Below are 24,191 nucleotides of genomic sequence, written 5' to 3'. Positions count from 1 at the left end.
TCAGTGCGGGAGGTACGCGGCGGACCAGCAATCAAACCTCGTCCGGAGGGCCCAGCTCGGGACGCGGGTGCTCTAAGGGCAACCAGTCTGTCTTTCGGGGCTCGAGACGATGAAGCCCTAGCGGAGGAAGCACTGGCAGAAACTACTCAACCTCTGGCCGTGATCGAGGGATGAATGTCCTCCCTACGACTGTGGTGTGCATCGCACGTTGTATCTGTTTCAAGAACCCAGCCGAAGACTACGGCTCGACTTAACCCTGACCATCGCATATCGGAACACGTCAGAAAGTCTGTGTTTGATTTATATTCTACCTACTATTCTCCTTTCTCCCATCGAGCCTATCTGTGAGGGGGGGGGGGTTGCGATCCATTATGATGGATATATCTAGAACATTGGATAACTCGTTACCATGTGGCTTCATACCCAACCATTCATAATACCATCTAGCCTATGTCCACCATGCAATGTCAAAAGACAACTCAGCCTTCTCCGGTATTCCGTCAGGCCTCGAGCACCTTCGTCTCGACACTCGCCTGCTTTGCCGGCGGGGTGTCAGAGGATCCATCCGATGCTTCCAGTTGCCCCTCGATACTGGTTTCGCCTTTACGAGACGCCCTCCCGGTAACGACTGTCCATATTTTCCGGATACCGCCATCGTATAGGGGATATATGTTGCTGACTAAAAGCGTGAAGAAGAGGTAAATGAGGGAGACCACGATCCATGCTGTAAATAACTACACACATGAGTGTCAGCTCAGGGCCGCCCATGGATGAACAGAGAGGGGAAGAGGTGAAGCTTACGCTTTTTGAGAAAACCATCTTCGCACCGTACATAGCGAATGGCCAAAGGAAGAAATGCCCCAGGAGTGTGAATATGGTCCAGAATATGGCCCATCTGGTCATCTTCTTCATGTATTGCTTCCTCTCCGGGGTGAACCACGACTCCGGGTCCTCCTGGTTCTCTGCTTTTTCTCCCTCCGACTGGCGGACCTTCTTAATCTGCCGTCTGAACACGGACCATTCGAAAGAACTCGGCCGGGCCAACGACACGAGCAACGACACAGGCAAGGGGACGAAGAAGGCGGTGACACACCCGAAGAGGGACGGCATCGTGCTACCGGTAGACGCGATGGAGATCTCGCCAAAGTAGGCATACGCGGTGCCGAGCCAGACGGAGACCGCACAGCAGACGCCGACGATGGGCGCCGTGATTGCGGCGGCCTTGGTCTGCCCCTTCCATAGGAGGGCAAATATGGTTGGGAAACATCCCGGATTCGTGATGTTGCCGACCACGTAGAGCAGCCAGGTCATGTCAACGCCGCCCTGATCGAAGGCCGTCGCTAGCGAGGGGATTACGAGAGACGTGACGACGACGCCGATGTGCGACCACCTAATCAGCTGCTTGTCGGTAGCTTTCTCGTTGATGTACGTCCCGTAGATATCGAACGATATGATAGAGCTGATAGCTATCATGTGGGCTGACGCGACAGAGGTGCAAGCCTATTATGCATCCGCCATGATGAGAACTCCAACCCATTTATTGAGCATCCCGAGGGGAGCTTGGGTATGGGTATCCACTGACCATGAATATTGTGATCAGTAACGCTCCAGCACCGCCGGCTCCAGTAACCGCCTGCACAACGTACGGCAAGACTAGCCCCGAGCTGACCTCCTCCGTGGTCATCAACTACCGAGAGTGTGTTAGCTATGATGTCGTGGGAGGTTATCGTGTTTCTGGCTCACCCTAGGGTACGTGGGAAAAGCAGGGGTTGATTCGAGGGCAACAGCGGCGAGGCCGCCGAAGGTTCCCACGGTCCACGGGACCGAGAAAGACGCGACGCCCCCTAGGACATAGCCAGGGACAGCGGCGGCAACATCCGCAGAGAATCCCTATATTCCCAGGTCAGTGTTCTGTGGCGGTGGTCGTACAACAGGAGTTGATGGTTACTTTTTGCCAGAACCCAGTATCCATGATGACAGCGCCGAAATTCGATCTGAGACATTTATGGTCAGTGGTGCCCGCATCCGTAAATATCACAGACAAGACATACATGACGTGAAGGATGCCGAAGTACAGGCATTGCTCACTCCGCATGGTCAGGTGTGAGCCCTCAAAGTTGCCCGCCACTGGGCGGATCTTGTCGGCCGCGACCACTGCGTCGTATAGAGCCCCAATCGACCCAATCTCCTTAGCTACGAGAATCTTGATCATCAGCCAGACCAGAATGATCATGATTATAAAAGTATGCAAGAAATCGGTGAGGAATGTGGCTCGGAGCCCGCCAAAGTATGTATAAACGCCCACACCGAGCTAAGCACGTCTACGTTAGTCGAACGGCCCTGTTGTGAGCTGATCGCAGTAAAACGACATCTCATCCCCCCCGGAAGACCTCCCACTCCTGCGATGTATCAACTCACTGGCAGGAGATAAGTGCTGGCAATGACGTCCATCCCGGTCAGAGATGTGACAGCAGCGCTGGCCCCCAGTAGCATGCCCGTGAAGTTCAGGACGTTGGTCAGGAGACAGAACACGATCCAGAGCAGGTGGGCGAAGGTCCCGTACCGCACCCTAATCAGTTCCAGCAGGGTGTGCGCGTTGGGCGCCCGGCGCTTGGCCTCGATGGCGAGGAGGGACAAGAAGCACACCATTGTGCTGGCCGATGCCCCCCACCACACACCAAGCGCCAGACCGTACCTATAGGTCAGTAGCGAGGCTCCAAGGAGGGCGGTGCTGTAGAGCCAGGAGGATATCACCGCCGATGCCGTCAGACCAGTGCCGACGGTACGATTGGCGACCATGAATCTAGCATGATGCCGCCAGTATTAGCTATCGGCTGAATAGGCGTACAATCGGACACGAGCGGAGACATACGTTTCGGTGGATTTGTTGTCTTCATTGAACGACTTCTTTAAGGCCTTGGTAACCCAGATCATACCTACACAGCAAGGGTCAGATCAGAATTCTCGGTATCGAGGCTCACTCCCACTGCCCCGTAAGTGCTATACCATACCTAGGGCGAAAGCGACACCGAACCCGACGACGACGCCGTAGCCGGCGCCTTGAGGCAAGGGGGGATGCACTTGGCCAGACATTGTGAGAAGGCGTTAAGCCAATGCGACTCCGATCGAGATCTCCAAGATGGCTACGATGTTCCTTGATGTATTTATGAGAGCAGGAAGCGATCTACGGCCCCCCCCCTTCAGATACCACACTCGCGCCCCATCTCCGCGCATTGTCGCTGCGCGAAGGCGTCACCAACCACGCCACATCTGTACTACAGCTACAAGGGTTACATTACATCTTTGTAGGGGGATATGACCTGGGGCACCATCGACGTTCCGTATCTATGCCAAGGGCACTCTCATCGATAAGCCAGGGCATTAAATGCCCATGCACTGCCGTCGTGCCGTCGCGCTGGTACCGGATCGTTGCAAGCGAGACTATCGCCGGTAACAGACTGCCGAACCGTTGGATCGCCCTCGGCAGCGTTCGAAGGCGTCCCGACCTATCGTACACGCCTGCGGCACATCCGGCCTGATTGGACACGGAGGAAATGGCATCTTGAGACGAATTGATGGCGTGACCGGAATCCGAATCGCGGCGGCTTCGCCATGTCCGGATTCGGAGCGAGCGCGATAGCCTGAGTGGGTTGCCGTGCCGCCGTCTTATCAGCCAGGAAGCAGAATTCCGCTATGAGAGAAGGAAGACAAAAACACAGATTTCAGGAAGACGTGGACTTCCGATCCTGAAATTGACGGTCAAGGCGTCATTGGCACGATCAGTTGGGCTCCTTGGATGCGTTTTCTGTTTGGACGCCCGTCACCGTGTTGCTACCCAGCAGCGCCACCGTGCTGCGAAAAGCCACCATGTCCGACGAGGTCGACGGGCCCCGGCCGAAACAATGGATCTTAAATGCATTTTCCATGAGCACCCCTGGTCATCTTGCCCCGGGTATGGCATGCTGGTTCGACAGGCTGTGGTAGAACGAAGGACAGAGAATAGGAAAGGTACTGGATGCTGACACTTAAAAATAGGCCTCTGGAGCCATCCGCGCAACCATGCCTCGCAGTATAAAGATATCGAGTATTGGGTCAACCTGGCCAAGATCCTCGAAGAGGGGAAGTTCCACGGCCTGTTCATCGCGGATGTCCTCAGCCACTACGGCGTTTACAAGGGCAATGGCAACATCGACCCGAGCCTCCCCGGCGCCGCCCAGTTCCCGATGAATGACCCCTTGTAAGTGTTGACGGGAAACGACTCACTTATGCAAGACCCGCTGACGGGATGAAAAACAAAAAAAGCCTGGCAGTCTCGGCGATGGCGGCGGCGACGAAGCATCTGTCGTTCGGCGTCACGGCGTCGACGACGTACGAGAACCCGTTCCTACTGGCGCGGCGGTTCGCGACGCTCGACCACTTCACCAAGGGCCGCGTCGCCTGGAACGTGGTCACGAGCCACCTCGAGCCGGCGGCGCGCAACCTCGGCCTGCCCACCCAGATCGAGCACGACGAGCGCTACCGCATCGCCGAAGAGTTCGTCGACCTCACTTACCAGCTGTGGGAGGGTTCCTGGCACGACGACGCCGTCGTCATGGACACCGAGACGAAGCAGTACACCGTTCCCGGCCGAGTGCGGAAGATCAATCACGAGGGGTAAGCCAAAGTCTCCACACACGCCCTATTTTGCTTCTCTTCTCGTCCTTCTCTCGCCTCTCTCCAGCCTACCTTGCTCGTCCTGACCTCAGGGGGCCGCTGGCGGGACGGCTCTCTGTTGCAGACACTACTTCCAGTCAGCGGGGCCCCTGACGACAGAGCCGTCGATCCAGCGGACGCCCTTCCTCTTCCAGGCGGGGGCGAGCCGCGCGGGGATGGCGTTCGCGACGCGGCACGCCGAGTGCATGTTCCTGCCGGGGATGACGCCGGCGGCGGTGCGGCGGACGGCGGACGAGGTGCGGCGGCTCGCGCGGGAGAGCGGGCGGGACCCGGCGACGATCAAGCTGATCGCGGGGATGCTCGTGGTGGTGGACGAGACGGACGCGCTAGCCGAGGCCAAGTACGCCGAGTACCGGCGGCAGGCGGACCTGGAGGGCGCGATGGCGCTATTCGGCGGGTGGACGGGGGTGGACCTGGACGGGTGGGCGGACGACGCGGACTTCGCGTTCGCGGGGCCGGGCGCGATCCAGAGCCTGATCGCGTCGTGGAGCGCGACGGTACCGGGGACGGCGGGGGCGCGCTGGACGAAGCGGCGGATCGCGGAGGAGCTGGCGGTGGGGGGGGCGCACGCGCGCGCCGTCGGCTCGCCGCAGACGGTGGCCGACACCCTGCAGGCCTGGGTCGACAAGGCCGGCATCGACGGCTTCAACCTCTCCTACGCCGTCTGCCCCGGCGACTTCGAGGACGTCGTCCGCTGGCTGCTGCCCGAGCTGCGCGCCCGCGGCGTCTTCTGGGCCGACTACGCCGCCGCCACCACGCGCGAGAACTACTTCCAGGACGGCCGCGGCCCCCGCCTGCGCAGCGACCACCCCGGCTCCCGCCATAAGTGGCCGGCGGAGGCTAAGGAGGAGAAGAAGTGAGGGAGGGCCCGGCGAGGGCGAGGGTTGCGATTATGCGGAGGGTCGTTGCAAGTGGTGCGGGAGAGGGAAACGCGGTGCGCGTTGCGCGTGTCGATCCGTCGTCTTGTTTGGGCGGGCCCGTGGCTGGAGAGCGGGGACTGAACGCGCCCCTAAAGGCACTGTAGCGACGGTGTGGCTGGTTAGAATGACAGTCTGCGAATATACCCGATTAGGAATCTTGGTACTTTTGCTGTTGCCCCGCCTTGAGAGTGCTTACAGACTCCCTACGATACTAATGCCTCTGTTCCCCACGATCCTGTCATGAAGCTGATGCCCTGGTCTTGGTTCCTACGTAAGACACTCCCACGGTGTATTTCTCCTCCGTAAGGGTGTATTCGGTATCGTCAACCAGGCTTGCTTTACTGGTAGGCAGTTTGTACTCCCCGTCCGTCCTGACGCTACTATTCCTGGGGTTGAGGACATAGAGTGGAAGCCAACTAGATTCCGTTCTCGTAGATACAGTGTTATTTTCACGCTGTACGGACATCCTCGGGATAATCCATATTGAGGCCTGTACGCCGTCGTAGGTAACGCGACCGCCATCACGATTGCCCACGGAGCAACGTGACTACCGCTGCAGACTGCGAGCATCCCGTCTAAAAGTGGACTCGAAAACCTGCCTGGTAGACCTATTAAGTCATGATAGATTGGCATTGTTCGGTTTAGCATCTTCCTATCTTAGAAGTAGGTATGCTGTTGTTCGCCACGCGATGAGCCGGATTCGATCTGAAACTGGCCGTAATATTATCACATGTAAGCTTACCACGCCTCTAGACTGACGGGATGTCTGTCATCGATTCGCCCGTATGTACGATTCATCCGATCCTCACTTAGACTTCTGTAAGCCAGGCCTCGATACCCCAGCTGAGATCGTCCGCCATTCACGATTTAGGCCATTAATAACTCCGACGGCGTGCATTGGGCTAGTTGTTCCACGTGGTATGCCATGTGGCGTAGGCGTGAGAGGCCGAATTCAACAAATAATATGCCCACTACTTCTATACGGGAAAGATAGACACAAATAGCACTTCTTGGCAGCGCGCTTCCGAACGTGCCGGTATTTGCTGGCCGATGCGAGTGTCAGCTCGCCAAGGTAGACGTACATGCGCGTGGACTCGGGTTGAGTAACGTATGTAAGACGTCAACTGACACTACACGCTGGCAACAGGACTCGGAACCAGATCTTCTATAAAAAACTGCCGACATGAGTGTTTAGACAAGCCGCGTTCTTCACTCTTCGGACCGGAGACCGTCCACTTCGGCAACGTTGGGGAGTAATAGTCAGCGCGGTCGACCTCTAAACGAGGCGGTAAGTAAGAGTACATCTTCTCCTCGCCCTCTCTTCTGTTGCCTATCCTTCGCTTACATTCGGCGGACGCACATCCACGACCCATTTATCGCATCCTTCTCATCTTCGTACCCTCCACCACAACACGCCGCTATTACGCTTACGTCCACATTCTACTTTACCTAAATGTCGGGGTCCTATATCTTCTATCTCGTGCAACCATCCTCATCAAGTCGTTCGCCGCTGCTCCTTCTGAAGTGGCAACTGTTGGCGATAGTCTTGCTGTAAGTTTCACGGCGCCAATCCCTACCATCGGTCGATCCTCTGCACTTACGGCATCAACAGCGTTGTGCCGAGGTCCGAGCTCCGCAGCCCCGAGGGCTACAGCCTGCCGGCGACGGTCATGGCGAAGCCGGGCGCCTTCCTGCTCGTGCCGCAGAAGCTGGACTGGTCGGGGCTCTTCGTCGGGTCGCAGCGGCGGTTCGCCGAGCTAGACGCGGCGGGATGGGACGCGCTGCGCAAGGACGACCACAAGCTCCATGCCGTGCTGCTCGCGTTAGGCGCACGCGGCGACGGCGGCGAGCTGCGCTGGCTGTACGACCCGGGGCTGGCGCAGGAGGCCGAGAAGCGGGTGCGGGAGCTCCAGCTGAGCGCCGACGCGTGATGGCGTGTCTGGGGTGGGGTCAGCAGATATGCCTGCTCGGCTGACGGCAGAGTGGAAATGGAGACCGCCCCCCCTGGAGTAACGTTCCGACCTGCTGGATTTTGAGAGAATGCGCTGGCAATGAACACCTTTTGTCGAATGGGGCTGTCCCTGTAGTCTGGATGTGAAGGCCTCGCTAATCAAGAACAGGGAATGCATAGGGGGCTGCTGTTGTTGATTAGAGAGTGAGCGCCCAGGCAGACCAAGCGACCGCTCGACCGCAGGGAGGGAGGAACGGTTATTACGGGGGCCGAAAAGGGGCCAATTCCGGAAAAGGCGATTCTTGGTCGACTCCCTTCAGCCGTTCCTCGACTGCCGTCGATCGATCATGGGTCCTTGTGCTCAAAGAGTAGAGTGAGTTAGGTAATTAGAGGCAATGGGCGGTCGCCGAATTAGAGCTTAGGTACCTAGCAGTAGATGCCGGTTGTCCGGGGAAGAAGAGGCCTTGCCGTTACCTACCGGCCTCCCTTGCGTTGTTTCACCATCCACATATCCGTTTACTCATACAGATATCAACACCTATGTACCTACATACGATAACGTACCTATCAGGGGATAGTGCTAAGTGCCAGACGAGGGTGCGTACTCGGAAGGAATATTACAGGGTGATCCGAGTCTAGATGGAATGTCGAACGGGGGTGGGCACGGAAACTTATAATAGCGGTCAGGGAAACCCTCCGATACCCTTTACCAGCATTACGCCACCTCTATTATGCGGCTCCGTGGGCTCACCCCGGTATCAACCCAATCTTAAAACCTACCGAGTTCGTTGGCACGGACGATTAGGTATGTTTGACGAACGCACAGCCTTGATGCTCTTGGCTGCTGTTAATATTACGCGTACAGAGCGGGAAATTCAACGTATAACAAACCTGGTGAGCACTGAATGGGTGTTATTGGATAGGAGGCACTACGTGATAATACTAGGCAGGCACTGGCTAGTAGGCATGGACGGGCAGGCGGCGATACGATCGGAAACTTGTGCTTGTTGTACGCATTTATTATACGGAATATCGTATTTGACATCCAACCTCCGTGGTTCCCAAACGCTACCACGGTGGAAATTTTGTAGACCCAGATCTGCATTGCCAAAGACAGGAGCTTAGGCGGACATATTCTCTCGGGGCGTATTATGAGAAGCGTGTGAGGTATTGTGTCAATAGAGCTACAATACCTCAGATTACTGTCTTACCAGTTCCTCTTCTAATAGAACTACAAGATCCATCTTTTATCTCTAGAATTACTTATTTGAACGGCGTTACAGTCCAAACGCCAAGGCTTGTTAATTAATACTCCAACATCAGCTTACCTACCTAAAGGCACCAATTTCTAACCTGTTCTTATGACAGCCTTCATAGCGAACAGCTTTATGGAGGTGTGGAGCATCGTAACAGTATACACACCACCGCTGGCTCTCTAGCCAAGGCTGTCTTGTCCTCGTCTATTGGTACACAATACGCCGTCCATCAACCTAGACACGGCGTGCATAACAACATCTCATGGTGATTACCCGCGCGGGTGCCTATTTCATACATGACTTGCTATTCTCGAGTAGCGTGAACAGCACGCCGCTGCCATCTCGTCCTCCCGCCCCTTAACACCGCAGGTCCGGGGTCTTGACAGGACGAGGGGGAAGCTCGGAACTGCAGTATCTGTGCTGGTAATTCATCTTATTAGGTCTAGAGGCCACCCCATGTCCGCGGAAGGACGAATTGAGCAGTACGGGCAGTCGTAGGTATATGTGACAATCGTATCACTTACACATACTCTCGAGTATCCGCAAATATTGGTCTAGCGGACGGCACGACCTCCCAGGTATGGTAGCCTCTCATATGACCAACTGGGGCACCCGTTCCTCACATTGTGTGTCTTCAAAGATCGACGACAGCGGGGCCAGGTTTAAGGAGTAGAGTAGTATTAATACCAAATATAAAAATTCCAATTTGGATATTGTTGACGATATTTCTTTATCCCAAATAACTTCCCGTCTCCACACATGTACTTCCGCCTGGCTGGCCGATTCTCTATTTAAGTCGAATCCTCCCGTCAGAACCCTTCTCTCTTCGCCAACAACCCTCTCTCTTCTACCGAGCCTACCCCCGCTAAGCGAACCGAGCCCTCACAATGCGGTACACTACGTTATTTTCTACAGTCCTGCTACTGTTCCCGGTGCCCCATCTAGCAAACCCGGGGCTGCCGCCAATGAGCCCCGAGATCTGGGAGAAGGCCCTCAAGATCCGGCGTGAGGGTAACGCGGGCGTAGAGGCTGCCTCCCAAACGTTCCCGTACCCGGAGGACTTGATCGAGACCACGCATTCCACGACTTCGGCGGACGGCGCTACCGTCGAGATCGCTCGCTTCCTACCCAGAGCAGTCGAGCAGGATAACTCGGGCGAGCCTCACCGAGCTGTCTTGTACATTTTTGGGGGAGGGTTGATCGCCGGTTCCGTCGCCGTCCAGCGCCCCTTCATTGCCACCATCGCGTCGCAGTCCCAGACCCAGGTTTTCGCGACACACTATCGCATCGCCCCTGAGAACCCGTACCCGGCCGCGATCGACGACGTCTACGCGACGCTGCTGTGGCTCCACGAAAACGCAGCCAGCTTGAACATAGACCCTGCGCGGATCGTCGTCCTGGGCCCCAGCGCTGGCGGCGGGCTCGCAGCCAGCCTCACGCTGCTAGCGCGCGATAGGGGGTTGAATCCGCCGATCGCCGCCCAGGTCCTGCGGTATCCCATGCTCGACGACAGGACGTACGTGAACGAGACCGACCCGCGGTGGTCCTCCTTTACCTGGACCCTCGACGACAACATCACCGGCTGGACCAGCTATCTTTCCAAGATAAGAGGTGAGCTAAGCCCCCCATCCCCATCTCCATTCCCTTCTACTTCCCGGGAGGCATCGAGTAGAGGCAAATCGGACTCGTCAGCTACTAACGCACCTGGACAGAGGGGAAATCTGACTGCAGCATTCCGTACCACGCATCGCCAGCTAGGGCCAAGGACTTGAGAGGACTGCCGCCTACCCTCATTAGCGTCGGCGACCTGGACTTGTTCAGGGATGAGGACGCTGCGTTTGCTAACAGGCTCTCCAAAGCGGATGTCGATGTGCATTTCGACTTCTACCCGGACGTGCCGCACGGTTTCGACCTAGTTTACAGCGTGGAAGCCGGTCAAAGGTTGCGCGATGCCGAGGTAGCTTTCTTCCAGAGGTTCTAGAAGCAGAGGATATTCAATGCCGACGAAGAGGTGGGATCGGCTACCTAGCATACTGCAACGATTCCATCCCACGCTCGAATATTTTTATTCTCCCGCCTTCCCCCTTTGGGAGGAGAAGTGGGCTTAGATGCTTGTAGTATTTAATATTTGCCGAAGTTGGATACGGGATATTTTGGTAGAACTGCCAAGCACAAGCTGTATTTATCATGGTTCATTATACATGGCTCCTTATACAGGCACGGCGTTTCAAAAACATGGTACCGATGGCCTGATATTCGCATGTTCATGCGTGAAAATAGAATGGAGCAGGAATTTCCCGCCCAGAGAAATCGCGTCGAACACGTTGCATGAGCTCGAGGACGGGCGCGTGTTGCCTCGCGGCGCGGCGTGATCGTGGTTTAGACGCGGCCAAGCAGACAATTCTACTTCTACCGTCTCGCTCCTGCGTAGCTCGTTTGTACGGACAATCGAACCAGCTCGAAATCCGATTGGCGTGATTTAACGATGCGAGAAAGCGGTTAATTCGCTCGACCCTCCTGGTAGGATTCGCCAACACCGGAGAAGACACTGTAGTCCTTGTCGTAGGATTATAGTAGATCTCATCGTTTAAGGGGTTCAGGAGTTTCAGCAGGGGTCCAAGTAAGCCGGTAGCCTAGCGACAGCCGACAGACAGCTGTAAGGTCTAGATTTAGCTAGACACGCTAACGCTGTCTCACGATCCGCCAGCCGCCAGCCACACAGCTACCAGCTGACACACAGACACCGGCATGAATTACGAGAAGGATGCTATCTATCGGAGTAGAATCGGATGTCGGATGGCACACGGACGTCCTATCGGTCCGACGTATGTCCTTCTCTGGCGGATAGATCAGTTGCTACAAGACCAGCAGGAGTTATTATATCGGTGGAATTATCTTCGGAGTCGGCTATCCCTCCTTGCTATTCGGAGTAATATATTGATATATAGGCGCGTAAGGGGCAGATCAGCTTCAGGGACTAGGACGTCCCCGGGGTCATTTGATCATCCGCAAAATCCCTATTAATCCTTGTGTCCAAGACGATGTGGCTGAGTAATAGCGTAAAACGACGTATCAGAGGAACCGCTCATCGGGTCTCCATAGAATGCCAGTGCCTCTTACATAATACTAAGGATTACGCAGGATACCACTTCGAAAACATACGGTTAACCGGCGTAGTTTATGATTCCCGGCAGATAGCTCGTCCTAGTCTCTCTGCTGGTAGATACTGAAGCACGATGTCTTTGAGCGTGAATAGGGAGAATACCTTCGTAGTTTTGACCCATCCAAACCGAGACTCACTTGGTTGTTGCGGGAGATGGCCCGGCGTTCATCGGAGTAGGACGGCATCTATTTAGTGCAAGGAGAACGAGCAGCCAAAATCCAGACGTAACGAAATAAACCAAGTCTAGTGTAGAGAAACCATTGCCATTCCTGTACTCCTTTACTGGCGCAGATATTACACCAAGTGAAGTCTCGCCGGACCAATTGATGGTCCAAACTCTCGGGCAAACTAGACTTCCTCCTACGCAACGAGACTCGATTTTGATTTGGAACACGGTTCGATTTGGACCGAAGACGGGGGGTGAACAGGAACATAAGATTGTCAAAGACGTCCGTCTTGCCCAACGAGTGCTTATAATGAACTAGTAGAGCGGCATAATCGTTTCCGGATCTATGAATCTTGACAAACCCTCATCTCAACCCATACGGGCATATATTCTTCGCAGTGACATAATTTAATCAATATATCATATTTCCGATTTAGACAGGTAGGCATATAACGAAGGTTGTTTTTATACGTGACCCGAACCTGTTAGTGTCGGCGATGGCTGCACCGCCATCCAGCCATCTTTGATCAAAGAGTCAAATGCGTTCGCTTATATTTCTCCCAGTCTCCATAAGGCGATAATCCCAGTAATCTGCTACGGGAGATTGTGTGGGAGAGGCAACTCGAGACACTGGAGCACCATGAAAAGCACGGAATAATCGATTCATTCACCACCCGCAAACCCATAGACTTTCACGGCAATCGATGTACACGACTTTCATTCCTTAATCTTAGTGGCAAAGCTTAGAAACTAGTTGTAAATGCTGCCTAATGGTGACATGGCTGTCTGCGACATTATTAACCAAGAAGGTTCTGCTCTAACGTCGGAAAATAATGTTGATAAGCTAACCACCCCTCTTTTTCAGAGGCCACCCAGCTACGGACCACCACCATCTAAATAACTACCATTAGTAGTTAATCGACACCTAGGGTAGCTATTGGAAGCCGTGGTCTTTCTTTAGTCGCGGTTCCAGCCCCCCTACGCTCTTCCTATATGATAGCCAACAGTCTGCCCAGAATGCAGGTGGCAACGAAACGCTTAAAACGGCCTTCACCACAGGCCAAGGACTAATAATATATGATGAAGATACGGGAAAATATAAGCACTTTAACCTCTTGACGTAAGCACCAGGTATCGCTCAAGAGTAATGCTAAAGCTCCAAACAAGGTAAGGGGCATGAGGTGACGGTAGAGCCATCAACTCGATCTGATAAGGGGCGCAAAATAGAAGCAATTTGATGTACCTACTCGTTTCAGCCCCAATCTAACGGTTGGTCGGAAGTTTCTAGTTAACGCCAGCCCGGACCGTCGTGCCTGTCACTACCCTGCCGCGTCATTGACTTGTGTTCTTGTTCCAATACCTTGGGCGTCGTGAAGCCACCCCTAACCCATCCGTGGCGACGTTCGAAGTAAGACGCGATACGGATCCTTCTGCAAAATAGCTGGTGCCATTCCTAGCGGAGCAATTTCTGAAAATCCCACGAGGACGCCGTGGCCGCGCCAGTTAGCTTTTCTGAATGGAAGGACCACGAACCCCATACGATATAACGAGTCTAACGGCGATTGAACGATCCTCTCATTCAGCTTACCTTTTAGGACGAATGGATAGATAATAGCAAGATGGGAATGGTTCTCTTTTAAGTCTTTCGTTCTGGGTTCTGAATTTATATATATTTACAGGTCGCGCACATTCTACCGAATGTTCAACGCTCGTAATGATCATGGCTGAGAGCGCAGCATTGCGACACCTCGACTGTAATGCCCAATGATAATACCGCCTTACTCCATTACCCGGCCCGGGACGACTTTTATTATAGAACTGTTTAGGTTAGAACGAGATCGGGGTCTTCAAGCATCTACGAACTTGACAACAACTGGGGCTTCATCCATCGTCTGGGCCAAGAGAACAAACCCATCCTTTCTTTTCACATTTTTTCACTTTCTTTAAGCTAGGTAACGGTTATATCATTAGAACTGTTATCATTTTTTTTCGTACGCGTAGGGCCTGTTTTTTACGCGAGGTGGCAGAGTGGTTCGACGTTTCTTTTCATATCGACGCTTTCGCGCCTCAACGTCAATGCAACTCGTTCTTCAAAGGGTGAAATCATCGTTGATACTTTACCTACCTCTTGCGCAACACAATCCATGCCGTGTCTTAACTATCATCACTGTATGGCTCTGCTATTATGATCAAGCCAAACGAGAAATGCGCCAGGCGAGCGAAAGTCCTACAAAACTCATCCAATAGCACCACGCATCGAACCCCCTCGCTGTCGAAACGGAAACCCACACCAATCAAATGCGCTCTCTTTTTTTCCGCGCGAATAAGTCGCCGAGTAATCTTCGGAGAGTATTTGATGTGGAAATACATCCCGAGCACCGCAGGGGAAGGCGGGGTTGGCTTATCCTGTGTACTGAGGGATATCTGTGGACATTTCTCGTCGAGGGTGTTACGTGGTTGAGTAAGGCTATTCATATACCTACCTAGTCCTAGGAACGGTCTCGCCTAGTAAGGCGAAAAGTAGATCCTAATTCTGCGTTTTCCTTCCCCTGGCGGGTTCCTCGGGCGAAGAAAGAGATTTCACCTTTCTACGAACTTACTGAGTATCGTTGCCATGACAAGCCTAGGTGCGGTGTTGGAGTCGTCGTGGCGAGTGACGGTGGGCTTCGCGGCCCTGACAGGCGCGTGCTTTCACCAAACGATTCGCCCATTTGAGGTCGACAACTACGGATGGGGATTGGTGCTAGCCTACCTGGGTCTGGTCGGGTCTCTCTTCATGAGCTACATGATATCGACCAGCTTCAGTGTCACAAAGGGAATCTTGCATACCTGGGCGGCTGGTGCGGCTTTCCTAGGAGGCTTCTACGGTAGCATGCTACTATACCGGGCCTTCTTCCACCCCCTGAGAAAATTCCCAGGGCCGGCAGCCGCGCGACTGTCGAATGCTTATCAGTATGTGGTTTATGATTGAGAGAACCCATCACTCTTCGCTGTGCCAATACATGTACCATTTCTCGTACCAAGGCCCTGGAAATCCCTTCCTATCCTTACCTGTTCCTGGGCTGATTCTGGACGCAAAAGTTTTACTATAGCCGCACGTACGAACATGCAATACCATCTACACCTCCAGAAGTTGCACCAGCGCTATGGTGACTTCGTGCGTACCGGCCCACGGGAACTCTCCGTGATTCGGGAATCGGCCATCAACCTTCTCTATAGCTCGTCATCCGTCTGCAAGAAGGCTACATGGTACGATCAGAACTCGGGGGATCCCGACGCGGTCTCCGTCCAGAGCGTCCGCGATAAGGAGAAGCATAGGCTACGAAGAAGGGCTTGGGATAGAGGGCTTGGATTTCGAGGTACGTTCGGTGAAACAACCCGCCCTGCATGTTTCCCGAAGTAACAGCTATCTCAGCCCTGGGTACGTATAAAACCCGCTTGAAAGCTAAGGTGGACCTTCTCCTGTCGCGTATAGGAACAGGCAAGCCGGTTGACATGACCGAATACGGCATGTTTTATTCTTTCGATGTCATGGGAGATATAGGATTCTCGAAAGACTTTCAAATGTTACTGTAAGTTAAACACCGGCACTCTGTTACTCGTATGCACTCACGCTATCGATCCATCGTAAGCCTCTTGAATAGCCCGTTCCATGCTATTTCCCGTGTCTTAACGACGTCGAGACTGATCGACACGTGGCATCACAGGACCGGCGAAGAGCACCCTGCCGTTGCCGGGTTGCACGAGGCTTTGGATATTGCAGGACTCTTTACTACCATACCGTGGCTGATGAACATGCTGAGGGTAGTCCCCGGTGCCACCGGGAAATTCGACAAGTTCGCGAGATGGTGTCGCGAGGAACTTAACCTCAAACGAAGGTCGTTGGATTCAGCGATATCCGCCGATAAGGATTACGAACCTCACGACGTGATGTCTTGGCTTATCAAGGCGCAGCGTGACCACACAGGTGCCCCGACCGAGGCTGCGATGCAAGAGGACTCTCGCATCCTCGTCATGGCCGGAAGGTTAGTATCTGACTCTTGGTCTTTGGGTTATCTAAACTAACCCAAGGCAAAGCGACACTGTTGCAAGTGCATTTACAAATGCGTTAGTCCACCCTGAGTAAACACCCGTCTCACCTGCACGCGACCCCGTTGCTGAAAGCATACTCTCTAGGCTTTATTATTTGGCTAAGAACCCCCGTGTCTATGAAATCATCCAACATCTCATGGAAACTGAATTCCCCGGGGGCTACGAGGAGTGGACTTACGACAGGGCCAAGGCAGTCCCGTATCTGGACTACATAATCCACGAGACTTTACGCCTTCGGCCCCCCACTCCGATCGGTTTCTTGCGGCAGACACCCCCGGAAGGTCTCCAAATCGATGAGGTGTTCGTACCCGGGGACACCGTCATCTCGGTGCCTACCTGGGCAGTCCAGCGGGATCCTCGCTATTTCGAGAAGGCAGACGAATTCGTGCCCGAGAGATGGGAGAAGCTTTCGCCCGACAAGAGCGCGTACATTTCTTTCCAGCGAGGCCCGTACGCCTGCGTCGGCAAGCAGCTAGCTATGATGCAGCTTCGCATCCTAATAAGTTGCATCGCGCTCCGATACCACATCGTGTTCGCGCCGGGAGAAGATGGGGTCGCGTTCGCGACCGGGGAAAAGGAGAAGATGACCCTCTGGGTCCCCCCGCTGCATATTGTCTTCACTCCAAAATAAGCCACCTGGGTCAAGAGGAGACAGACTGCCATTCTCGCAGACCGGGGGGGCTAGAACACCGCTCTGGTGCGAGCGAATGCACGGGAACGGTAGCGTGAGGACCCCGCGCCTTGAGAGAGCTGGGTTAGATAATACGGTCATTCCAACCTATGAACTTATATCATGATCTCCTCATTTGCCATTTTAGGCGCTTCCACACACGAGTACGCCCGTTCAGATAACGGCGGTAAAATAGCCACATCACCGATGCGTACGTATATATACCCAAGACACCATCAATACGAGTCGATGTGCATGACACCTCCTGCAAGCACGTTAAATCGTTGTACCGGGGGAGATGTGAAAGCGGGGCTATTGGCTTCATGTGTAATCGCTCCGTCATTATTACCCCGCCCCCTTTTAAGACCGTATTACGTAATCATAAGCCCACCAATTAGGTACATCAGGTACGGTATCCGATGTACCTTGGACGTGCCCTCTCAGCGCACGGGTTCAAATATTTCTACCTAAACAACAACTACCACAAATCCATCGCGAATACATTCACATATCTTGCCCGCGTTTCTCGGTGCGAACGGGATCATATCTCTCCTTTGATAACCCGAGCAGCTCTTCCAGGTGCCGCTTATGATATCTATTTGCACCTAGGAGCGTGCCGTTTGTCTTATCTGTATCTACGTTGAGGGGAGTCTATCTATCTCTTGCGCGTCACCACCGTTTGTGCATCTCCTCCCTGTTGTGCCTGGCTCCCCCCTGGCTGATTAAATCCGCGAAATGAGAATGAGGGGTGTTGGTAGTATTGCTCCGTTGAAAATCCGACCTGAAGGCTATCTAATTACTCTCGTCAATCTTCTGGGCAGGTATGTTATCGTGTGCTAAATCGTACATCAGGCCCTTCGCTTCTCACCTACACTCGCTTTCTCCCCTTGGGCATCCGAGCGAGCCAGTAGAGGAATATAGCGGCGGCGACGTTGAAGGCGACGTACGCCCATAAAATACCGAAGTTGCGCCACCTGGTGTCGTACTCGGAATTAATGTGCTCCAGGTACACGTTGGTGTCCTTGATCGTGCAGAAGTTGCACGTAGTCGTCGAGTTGGGGTTCAGCAGGTAGCCGCCGAACGTGGAAATGTACTGCTCCATGTACTGGCCGCACGTCTGGCCGTCGACGGGGTCGAACGTCGTGAACTCGTTCGGCGCGCACGTCACGTCGACGTTGGCCAGGCCGGTCGCCATGACCGCCGAGACCCAGTACGACAACGGCGAGACTCGGTAGAGGAAAATCCAGAAACGGGGCATCTGATCCGGCGAGGCCAACACACCGCAGAAGAAGAAGATAAGAACAAAGAGGAAATTTGACGTGTTGCCGGCTTCGTCGGCGGACCCCGCGAAGGAGACGCACATGTGTGCAAAGGTGGACACCCAGAGGAGGAACTGCCAGAACAAGAGCCACATCAGCCCTCCCCTCTCCGTGCCCTGCCCCGCCGCTTCCGCATTCTTATAGAAGCCCACCGGGTAATATACCAGCGCCCACATAAAAACCGAGGCGACCGAGTTCCAGGGGATCTCGGAGAGGATCTGGCTGACCATGAAGACCTTCCAGGAGTACGTCTTGGCGGGTCGCTCGCGGACTTCGTACAGGTTGCGCTGCGTGATGAAGTTGGGCATCTGCTGGTCCACCAACTGCCCGACGATGCTCATCAGCTCGAATATGGCGAACATCTGGTTCTGGAGCCCCTGCCGAGTTAGGGGCGCATTGAGGAAGACCAGGCCGATAAACAGGCTCGTGAAAATGCAGAGAGCAAGCTTGGAGTATATGTAAGAAGGTGTTCTCCAGGACTGCTCAAATATGCGCTGCGTCACGACGATGAATTGCTCCCAGAGCGGCGCGGCAAACTCGCGGTACGAGGCGGGGTCTTGCTTCTCGTCTACGGAGGGCCGCCCATCTCCCTTCTCCCGAAGCCGTGCTAGTTCCTCCTGGACGGCCTGGTACTCTGGGCTAGAACGCCATGTCTGATGCCAGTCGGTTTCGGAGAAGCTGCCGGGGGCGGCGCCGATAGCCTCTAGCATCCACTCAGCCGGGTTCTCGCCAGGCGGGCACGGTTTGGCGCCGTTGCGTTCGAAATAACCGGTGAGGGTTTCGGAGTTTTCGCCCACCTCGCCTACGTCGCGAATACGCATTAGTATTTCTCGATACGTGGTTGGAAGGTTTCGACAAGCTGCACAAGTACTGACCGAAATAGACCGTTTTCCCTCCTTCGGCTAAGAGAAGCAAACGGTCAAAGCGTTGAAAAAGCATCGCGGAAGGTTGATGGATCGTGCAAAGGATAGACTGGCCGGCCTTCGACAGCTTTTCCAACAAGTCTAAGACGGCCCAGCTGGTCTGCGAATCGAGGCCCGACGTTGGCTCGTCAACGAATAATAACAACGGCGGTTTAGCTGCTAATTCGACCCCGATTGTTAAGCGTTTTCGCTGCTCTACGTTAAGCCCTTCACCTAACACGCCGACGACGGCATCGGCGTACTCCTCCATGTTAAGCAACTTGATAACTTCGTCCACATAGGCCAGCTTTTCTGCCCTCGGCACATTGTGGGGCTGTCGAAGAAGAGCAGAAAATTTCAGAGCCTGTTTAGCAGGGTTAGCTTCCCGGTCCTTTGGGAAATCCTGGGGGCGATTAGCTTCTGGGAGCACTCACCTCTCGTACGGTACTTGTCTCGAGATGCAGGTCTTGCTGTTGAGCGTACCCGGTTTTGCGTTGGAAGCTCTCGTCACGTATTTTGCCATCCACCAACATCTCACCGGTGAGAACGCCGACGCCAGCGCGGCGATCGGCCAAGCAATCCAGCAGAGTAGTTTTACCGGCCCCAGAAACGCCCATTAGTGCCGTGAGAGTGCCGGGTTTGACCCAGCCGTCGACGTTGTCCAGGATGCGACGGGGCTTCCCCTTGATCTTGATGTCATAGCACACATTTCGCCAGTGGAAGATGCTCGTAGAGCCCTGAAAGGCGCCCTCCTTTCCGGAATCATACTCGGTCGGCTTCTCCAGGACAGCGTGGACGGGCCCCGTGAGAGATTTCTCCACATCGCTGCCGCCCTTAGTGGAGTGCTTTGGAACGAAGCCTCGGCGAAAGACGAGGATCTCGCCCTTGGATTTCCTCGCCGTGACGTACTCGCTGGCAACGAAGTAGACGATGTGGTTGAAAACCATCATCGCGATGATGATCCCCACATTGCGCCACTTGTGACTGTGGTAATACTTATATGCCGTATTGATGTAGTAGTCTCCGTTCACATAATTCTGGCCAGGGACGGCTCCGACGGCATTACAAGCCACGTTAACGGCATCGAGGCCAGGGTAATTAGGTATATAGGACGAACAGGTGAAGTTGCGGTTGTGATACTCGTTGACCATCAGAGATTCATAGCCGTAGGCCACCGGGTTCAGGTAATTGATCCACCGGCACCACGACAACATGTAATCAACGGGAACAATGAATCCAGCGAAGATAAGCAGGGCGAGCAACATAATGGAGGCGGGGACCATGGCCTGCTGTTCCGTCCGCGACAACGAGGCCCTAAAATCTTCAGTTAGTATTCCCTTTTATCCTCTAAGGTCAAGGTGGCTTACAGAGATCTAAAGACACCGGACATGGCCATGATGATGAAGAATACCACCAGCAGGTAAAAGAAAAAGTTACCCGGCGTGCGATGCAGATTCGTCATGAAGTAGAATACTAAATTGAAAGAAATGGCGCCGATGATCTTCATGGGGAGATCGACCAAGACAGAAGCGTACGACTCGGCGGACGGGTGGTAGAATGCGTAGCGGGCCTGCTTCTCGACGATAGGCCGCTGCAAATAGAGCGTTAGGATCTCGAGGATGGAAGAGAAGGCGTTGAACAAGATCGCCATGAAGAGAACGACGGCGCGGCCGTAGAAAGATGCCGTGTCCTGCTGCATGTTGTAGAACAGGGATGACATGATAAGCGCCATAATCGTGTTCCCGATCATCATCCCAATGGCCTGCCACGGATCCGCCTTGAATCGCGCCCATCCGCGCCACATGCACAGACGAACTTGCTGGTAATACGTTAGGGTATATGGGGACTTGAGACGCTGACCCTTGGACTGGTGGGCTTTCTTTAGCTGTCGGAAGGTCTCAGCGTCGGGGCCGTCGATCTGATGCTTCAGCTTATATTCCTCGATTTCATCGTGTAAGGTCCTGTACTCGGGGCTGTTCTGCCAAGCGCTTGCGAACTCTTCGGGGGTCCTCGGGGGGTTGGTATCGGAGCGTGGGATACGCTCTGCTGGGAATGTCATCGACGTGAGGAAGTCGGGCGTCGTCTGACGTTCTGGGCATTCAAACCCGAGATTAACGAAATATTCCTTTGCTTTGGACGCCGGCCCAAAGTAGATCTGATGGCCCTCGTAAATAACCATCGCTTTATCAAATAGGTCGTAGGCGCTCTGGGGAGCCTGATACATCGACACGGCACACGCCTGGCCGAATAATTCCGACTGGAGTCTCAGGATCTTGCAGAACTCAACAGCGTTGGCCGAGTCAAGACCTCGTGTCGAGCTGGGAGTCGAAGTCAGCGTTGGCTAGGAAAGAAGAGCTCGTGGCATCAATCACGTACTTATCCCAGCATTGGAACGGGGCATTCGACAACGTCGCCTCGGCGATCGTCACACGTTTGCGCTCTCCCCCCGAGACCCCTCGCGTGTACTCATCCCCCACCTTCGTATGGATCGTGTGGCTAATCCCATACATGGCCATGACGACGTCTCGGAAATGCTCGCAATAGCTATCGCATCCCGTGTCAGTTGTAGAAGGACGGGAAAATTTGACGCGGGAAAACATACTGGTCTCGATCGATGCCCTGGGGTAGGTCCTTGGGGCAACGCGCGCGCGCTGCGAAAGACAGCGTCTGACCAACAGTCAACATTGGGAAATGAACGTCGACCTCGGCCGTGTAGATGGCGTCGCCCCTGTGCGCGCTGTGCATCTCCTTATCCGATATGCCGTTATAGTTGAAGTAGGAGCCCTTGTTGACGTATATGCCGTTCCTATCGCCCGAGATAGTCTTAAGGAAGGTCGAGCAGCCGGAGCCCGGCGGGCCCAAGACGACGCACATCTCGCCGGGGCGGATCAGCCCGTTGAACTGACGCAGGATGTCGATCCGGGTCTGGCCCGCCGAGTGGGAGAAGAGCCGGCGGATCATGCCCGGCACGGCGATCCAGATATTGGCGACATCCTTCTGGAAATCCGTCGGCGTGCCGTACCCGAACACGCTCAGGTTCTGGAAGCACAGCCCAACCCGGCGGAAGCCCTGGCCGCTCTCGTGCGCGACCTTCGCGATGTTCTTCGCCCACGCATGCGCGTTGAACCGTTCGCCGCGCGGATTCAGGGGGGAGTCCGGATCCTCGCTGCCGAAGATGGGTTTGCCCTCGCTGGCGGAGTTGCGCGAGAACTCGCGCGCGAGTCCCTGAACCGTAGAATATCTTGTCTCCATCGGCTCTGGCGTGTCCAGCTGCGGCCCGTCGGCCACTTCCTCCGGTCCTGGCTCTGAGCGCTTGGGGATCCCAGTGCTAAGGACTCCGACAGCCCCAGATACGTGGGCCATGACTCCGGAAAGCGGGCGCCAAGGTCAGCCTGACCTAGGTATTCAAGAAACGACTTGACCGAAAACGCAAGATCGGGTTAGTCCCGACGGCTGATAAGGTGGTGCGGCCAGATAATAGTCAGCCCGAGGCCATGGCCGGTAAGACGAGCAGGCGAATATAAGAAAAGTCCGCACCAGGGACACCAACGCCTTAAGGTTGGCGGCCCTCATGTTCGAGCAGAGGTGGTAGGGCCGAGATGCGCGCGGTACGGCCGACGGGAGCGGGCATATCGAAGGCACTCGCCACACCATCTCAGAGGCTCGATCGGGTAGCGCTGCGCGGACATAACTGATGATAAGGCGACGGCGACTTTACTGGCCAGCAAATATACATGTCAAAGAAAAGGGGGTTGTCGACGATACATGTAGCGGGGTTAAGGGCGGCCGTAACGGACATAATCTCGGCATATTCGAGTCAGTCGCGCCAACGGCCACGCTTCTGCCGTTTGAGGCCGCGGAAAGGTCTGCCATGTCATGATGCGTCGTCATGCGAATTCTTCGCAGGAGACGCGAAGTTGCAGTGTTGGGTAATTAAAGGGGGAAGGAAGGGGGAAGGACGGGGGTGGTAGGAAGCACGTAGGCAAACTGGCCTCCTGTCAGTTGGTGATATGTACATAGAAAGGCTGCGAGAATAACATCCAATACAATGCGTTTGCCGTTGTATCTAACTATTAGCACCCCTAGAGTGGAATTGTAGAAATACCGGAACATGCCCAGATCTCGTTTGCAGTGAAAGAAGAGCACGCACTCGAGGCTCTTGTCTGCCTCTCTGGTAATCGGTCCTGTTGGCTTGACCGGACAGCTTAGTTGTAATGATCGCCGACATAAGACTGGCCCTTTACGGGCCATCATGTCCCAGAGGAGCTCGACGGTGATCCTGTGTAGTTCGACGGTGGGGCTATTAATACTTGTCAACGAAACCCCAATGAGCATGTTATGCACTATAAGACAGGCCATGTCAGTAATGAAAATAACCAACACTCTGTCTAGGTAATATTAGCTGGTAAGCTAACCAATGCCCTACGCCACGAGTCACCAGCGGAACACAGATAAAAGGCCTCCTTTGACCATAACCCCTCACCCCCTCTGGAATAATTGTAGGTAAACCCCTACCGCTCTCTAGAGCTTGATACCAGGCTCACGGGATATTAATGAGACACCCTAACTCACTAGATGATCACTCGTCGGGGCCGCCTGAACGACAGGGGCAAATCACCCATTATATAGGTGCTATTAATAGGCGATCAAATCTCCCTTTAACCCGAGGCTTAAGGGGATATCGGGGAAATCGTAACGGGGGCTGTAGCGCTACGAAGCACGCCGTCGAACGCGACAGCCGGGGATCGGTCGTCGCGTACAACCCGTGTTATTTCCTGCTATTGTCATGTTGTAGGTAGTAGCCTTTACGGCCGAGCTCGGCGTTCAGATCAGCACCTGGAGCGTCAACGATCTCCGCCTGCGCCCGCCACGAGACGTTTTGCCGCTAATTAGTTAGCAGCCGGGCCAACAGCCTGATCCGATAATGTGATACCTGCATATAGGTATCATCAGTAGGTTCGGGGTTGCCTGCGTGCACTGAAAACGCCTCCGATGGTGGCGGGCCTGGTCCTGATCAGGGCTGATGCGAGTGTTGCTTA

The 24,191-nt window shown here is 54.5% G+C and overlaps 5 protein-coding genes across 5 annotated transcripts; 3 read left to right on the top strand and 2 right to left on the bottom strand.

The window, feature by feature from the left end:
- Positions 1-500: 500 nt before the first annotated feature.
- Positions 501-3,093, bottom strand: GGS23DRAFT_606369 (sodium/proline symporter; the record flags this gene model as incomplete). Its single annotated transcript, XM_051519898.1, has 9 exons — positions 501-734; positions 802-1,500; positions 1,583-1,687; positions 1,744-1,890; positions 1,949-1,994; positions 2,052-2,311; positions 2,419-2,803; positions 2,873-2,936; positions 3,012-3,093. The coding sequence occupies 9 exons, from the start codon at positions 3,091-3,093 to the stop codon at positions 501-503; spliced, it is 2,022 nt and encodes a 673-aa protein (XP_051369863.1).
- A 774-nt stretch (positions 3,094-3,867) lies between these two features.
- Positions 3,868-7,564, top strand: GGS23DRAFT_598680 (Nitrilotriacetate monooxygenase component A/pristinamycin IIA synthase subunit A; the record flags this gene model as incomplete). The annotated part of the gene is made up of 5 exons (XM_051518817.1): positions 3,868-3,952; positions 4,036-4,237; positions 4,303-4,653; positions 4,778-5,569; positions 7,246-7,564. The coding sequence occupies 5 exons, from the start codon at positions 3,868-3,870 to the stop codon at positions 7,562-7,564; spliced, it is 1,749 nt and encodes a 582-aa protein (XP_051369862.1).
- A 1,999-nt stretch (positions 7,565-9,563) lies between these two features.
- GGS23DRAFT_577244 (Alpha/Beta hydrolase protein) lies at positions 9,564-11,017 on the top strand. The gene is made up of 2 exons (XM_051516915.1): positions 9,564-10,451; positions 10,553-11,017. Exons 1-2 carry the CDS (start codon positions 9,728-9,730, stop codon positions 10,819-10,821), a joined length of 993 nt encoding a protein of 330 aa, XP_051369861.1. The 5' UTR covers positions 9,564-9,727; the 3' UTR covers positions 10,822-11,017.
- A 3,540-nt stretch (positions 11,018-14,557) lies between these two features.
- Positions 14,558-17,207, top strand: GGS23DRAFT_577240 (cytochrome P450). The gene is made up of 6 exons (XM_051516914.1): positions 14,558-15,121; positions 15,251-15,528; positions 15,585-15,741; positions 15,877-16,194; positions 16,247-16,276; positions 16,346-17,207. The coding sequence occupies exons 1-6, from the start codon at positions 14,784-14,786 to the stop codon at positions 16,890-16,892; spliced, it is 1,668 nt and encodes a 555-aa protein (XP_051369860.1). The 5' UTR covers positions 14,558-14,783; the 3' UTR covers positions 16,893-17,207.
- Positions 17,208-17,370: 163 nt separating this feature from the next.
- GGS23DRAFT_577234 (ATP-binding cassette transporter) lies at positions 17,371-23,033 on the bottom strand. Its single transcript, XM_051516913.1, has 6 exons — positions 21,755-23,033; positions 21,529-21,696; positions 20,520-21,470; positions 19,587-20,466; positions 19,126-19,516; positions 17,371-19,052 (listed from the first exon to the last, which is right to left on the bottom strand). Exons 1-6 carry the CDS (start codon positions 22,513-22,515, stop codon positions 17,800-17,802), a joined length of 4,404 nt encoding a protein of 1,467 aa, XP_051369859.1. The 5' UTR covers positions 22,516-23,033; the 3' UTR covers positions 17,371-17,799.
- Positions 23,034-24,191: the final 1,158 nt, after the last annotated feature.

Source organism: Durotheca rogersii (genome assembly GCF_024521655.1).
Source record: "Durotheca rogersii strain YMJ 92031201 chromosome Unknown GGS23scaffold_19, whole genome shotgun sequence".
In the NCBI taxonomy this organism is placed as follows: Eukaryota; Fungi; Ascomycota; class Sordariomycetes; order Xylariales; family Xylariaceae; genus Durotheca; species Durotheca rogersii.
Note: the sequence above shows the minus strand (reverse complement) of the source record. Positions and strands in the feature narration are given on the sequence as shown.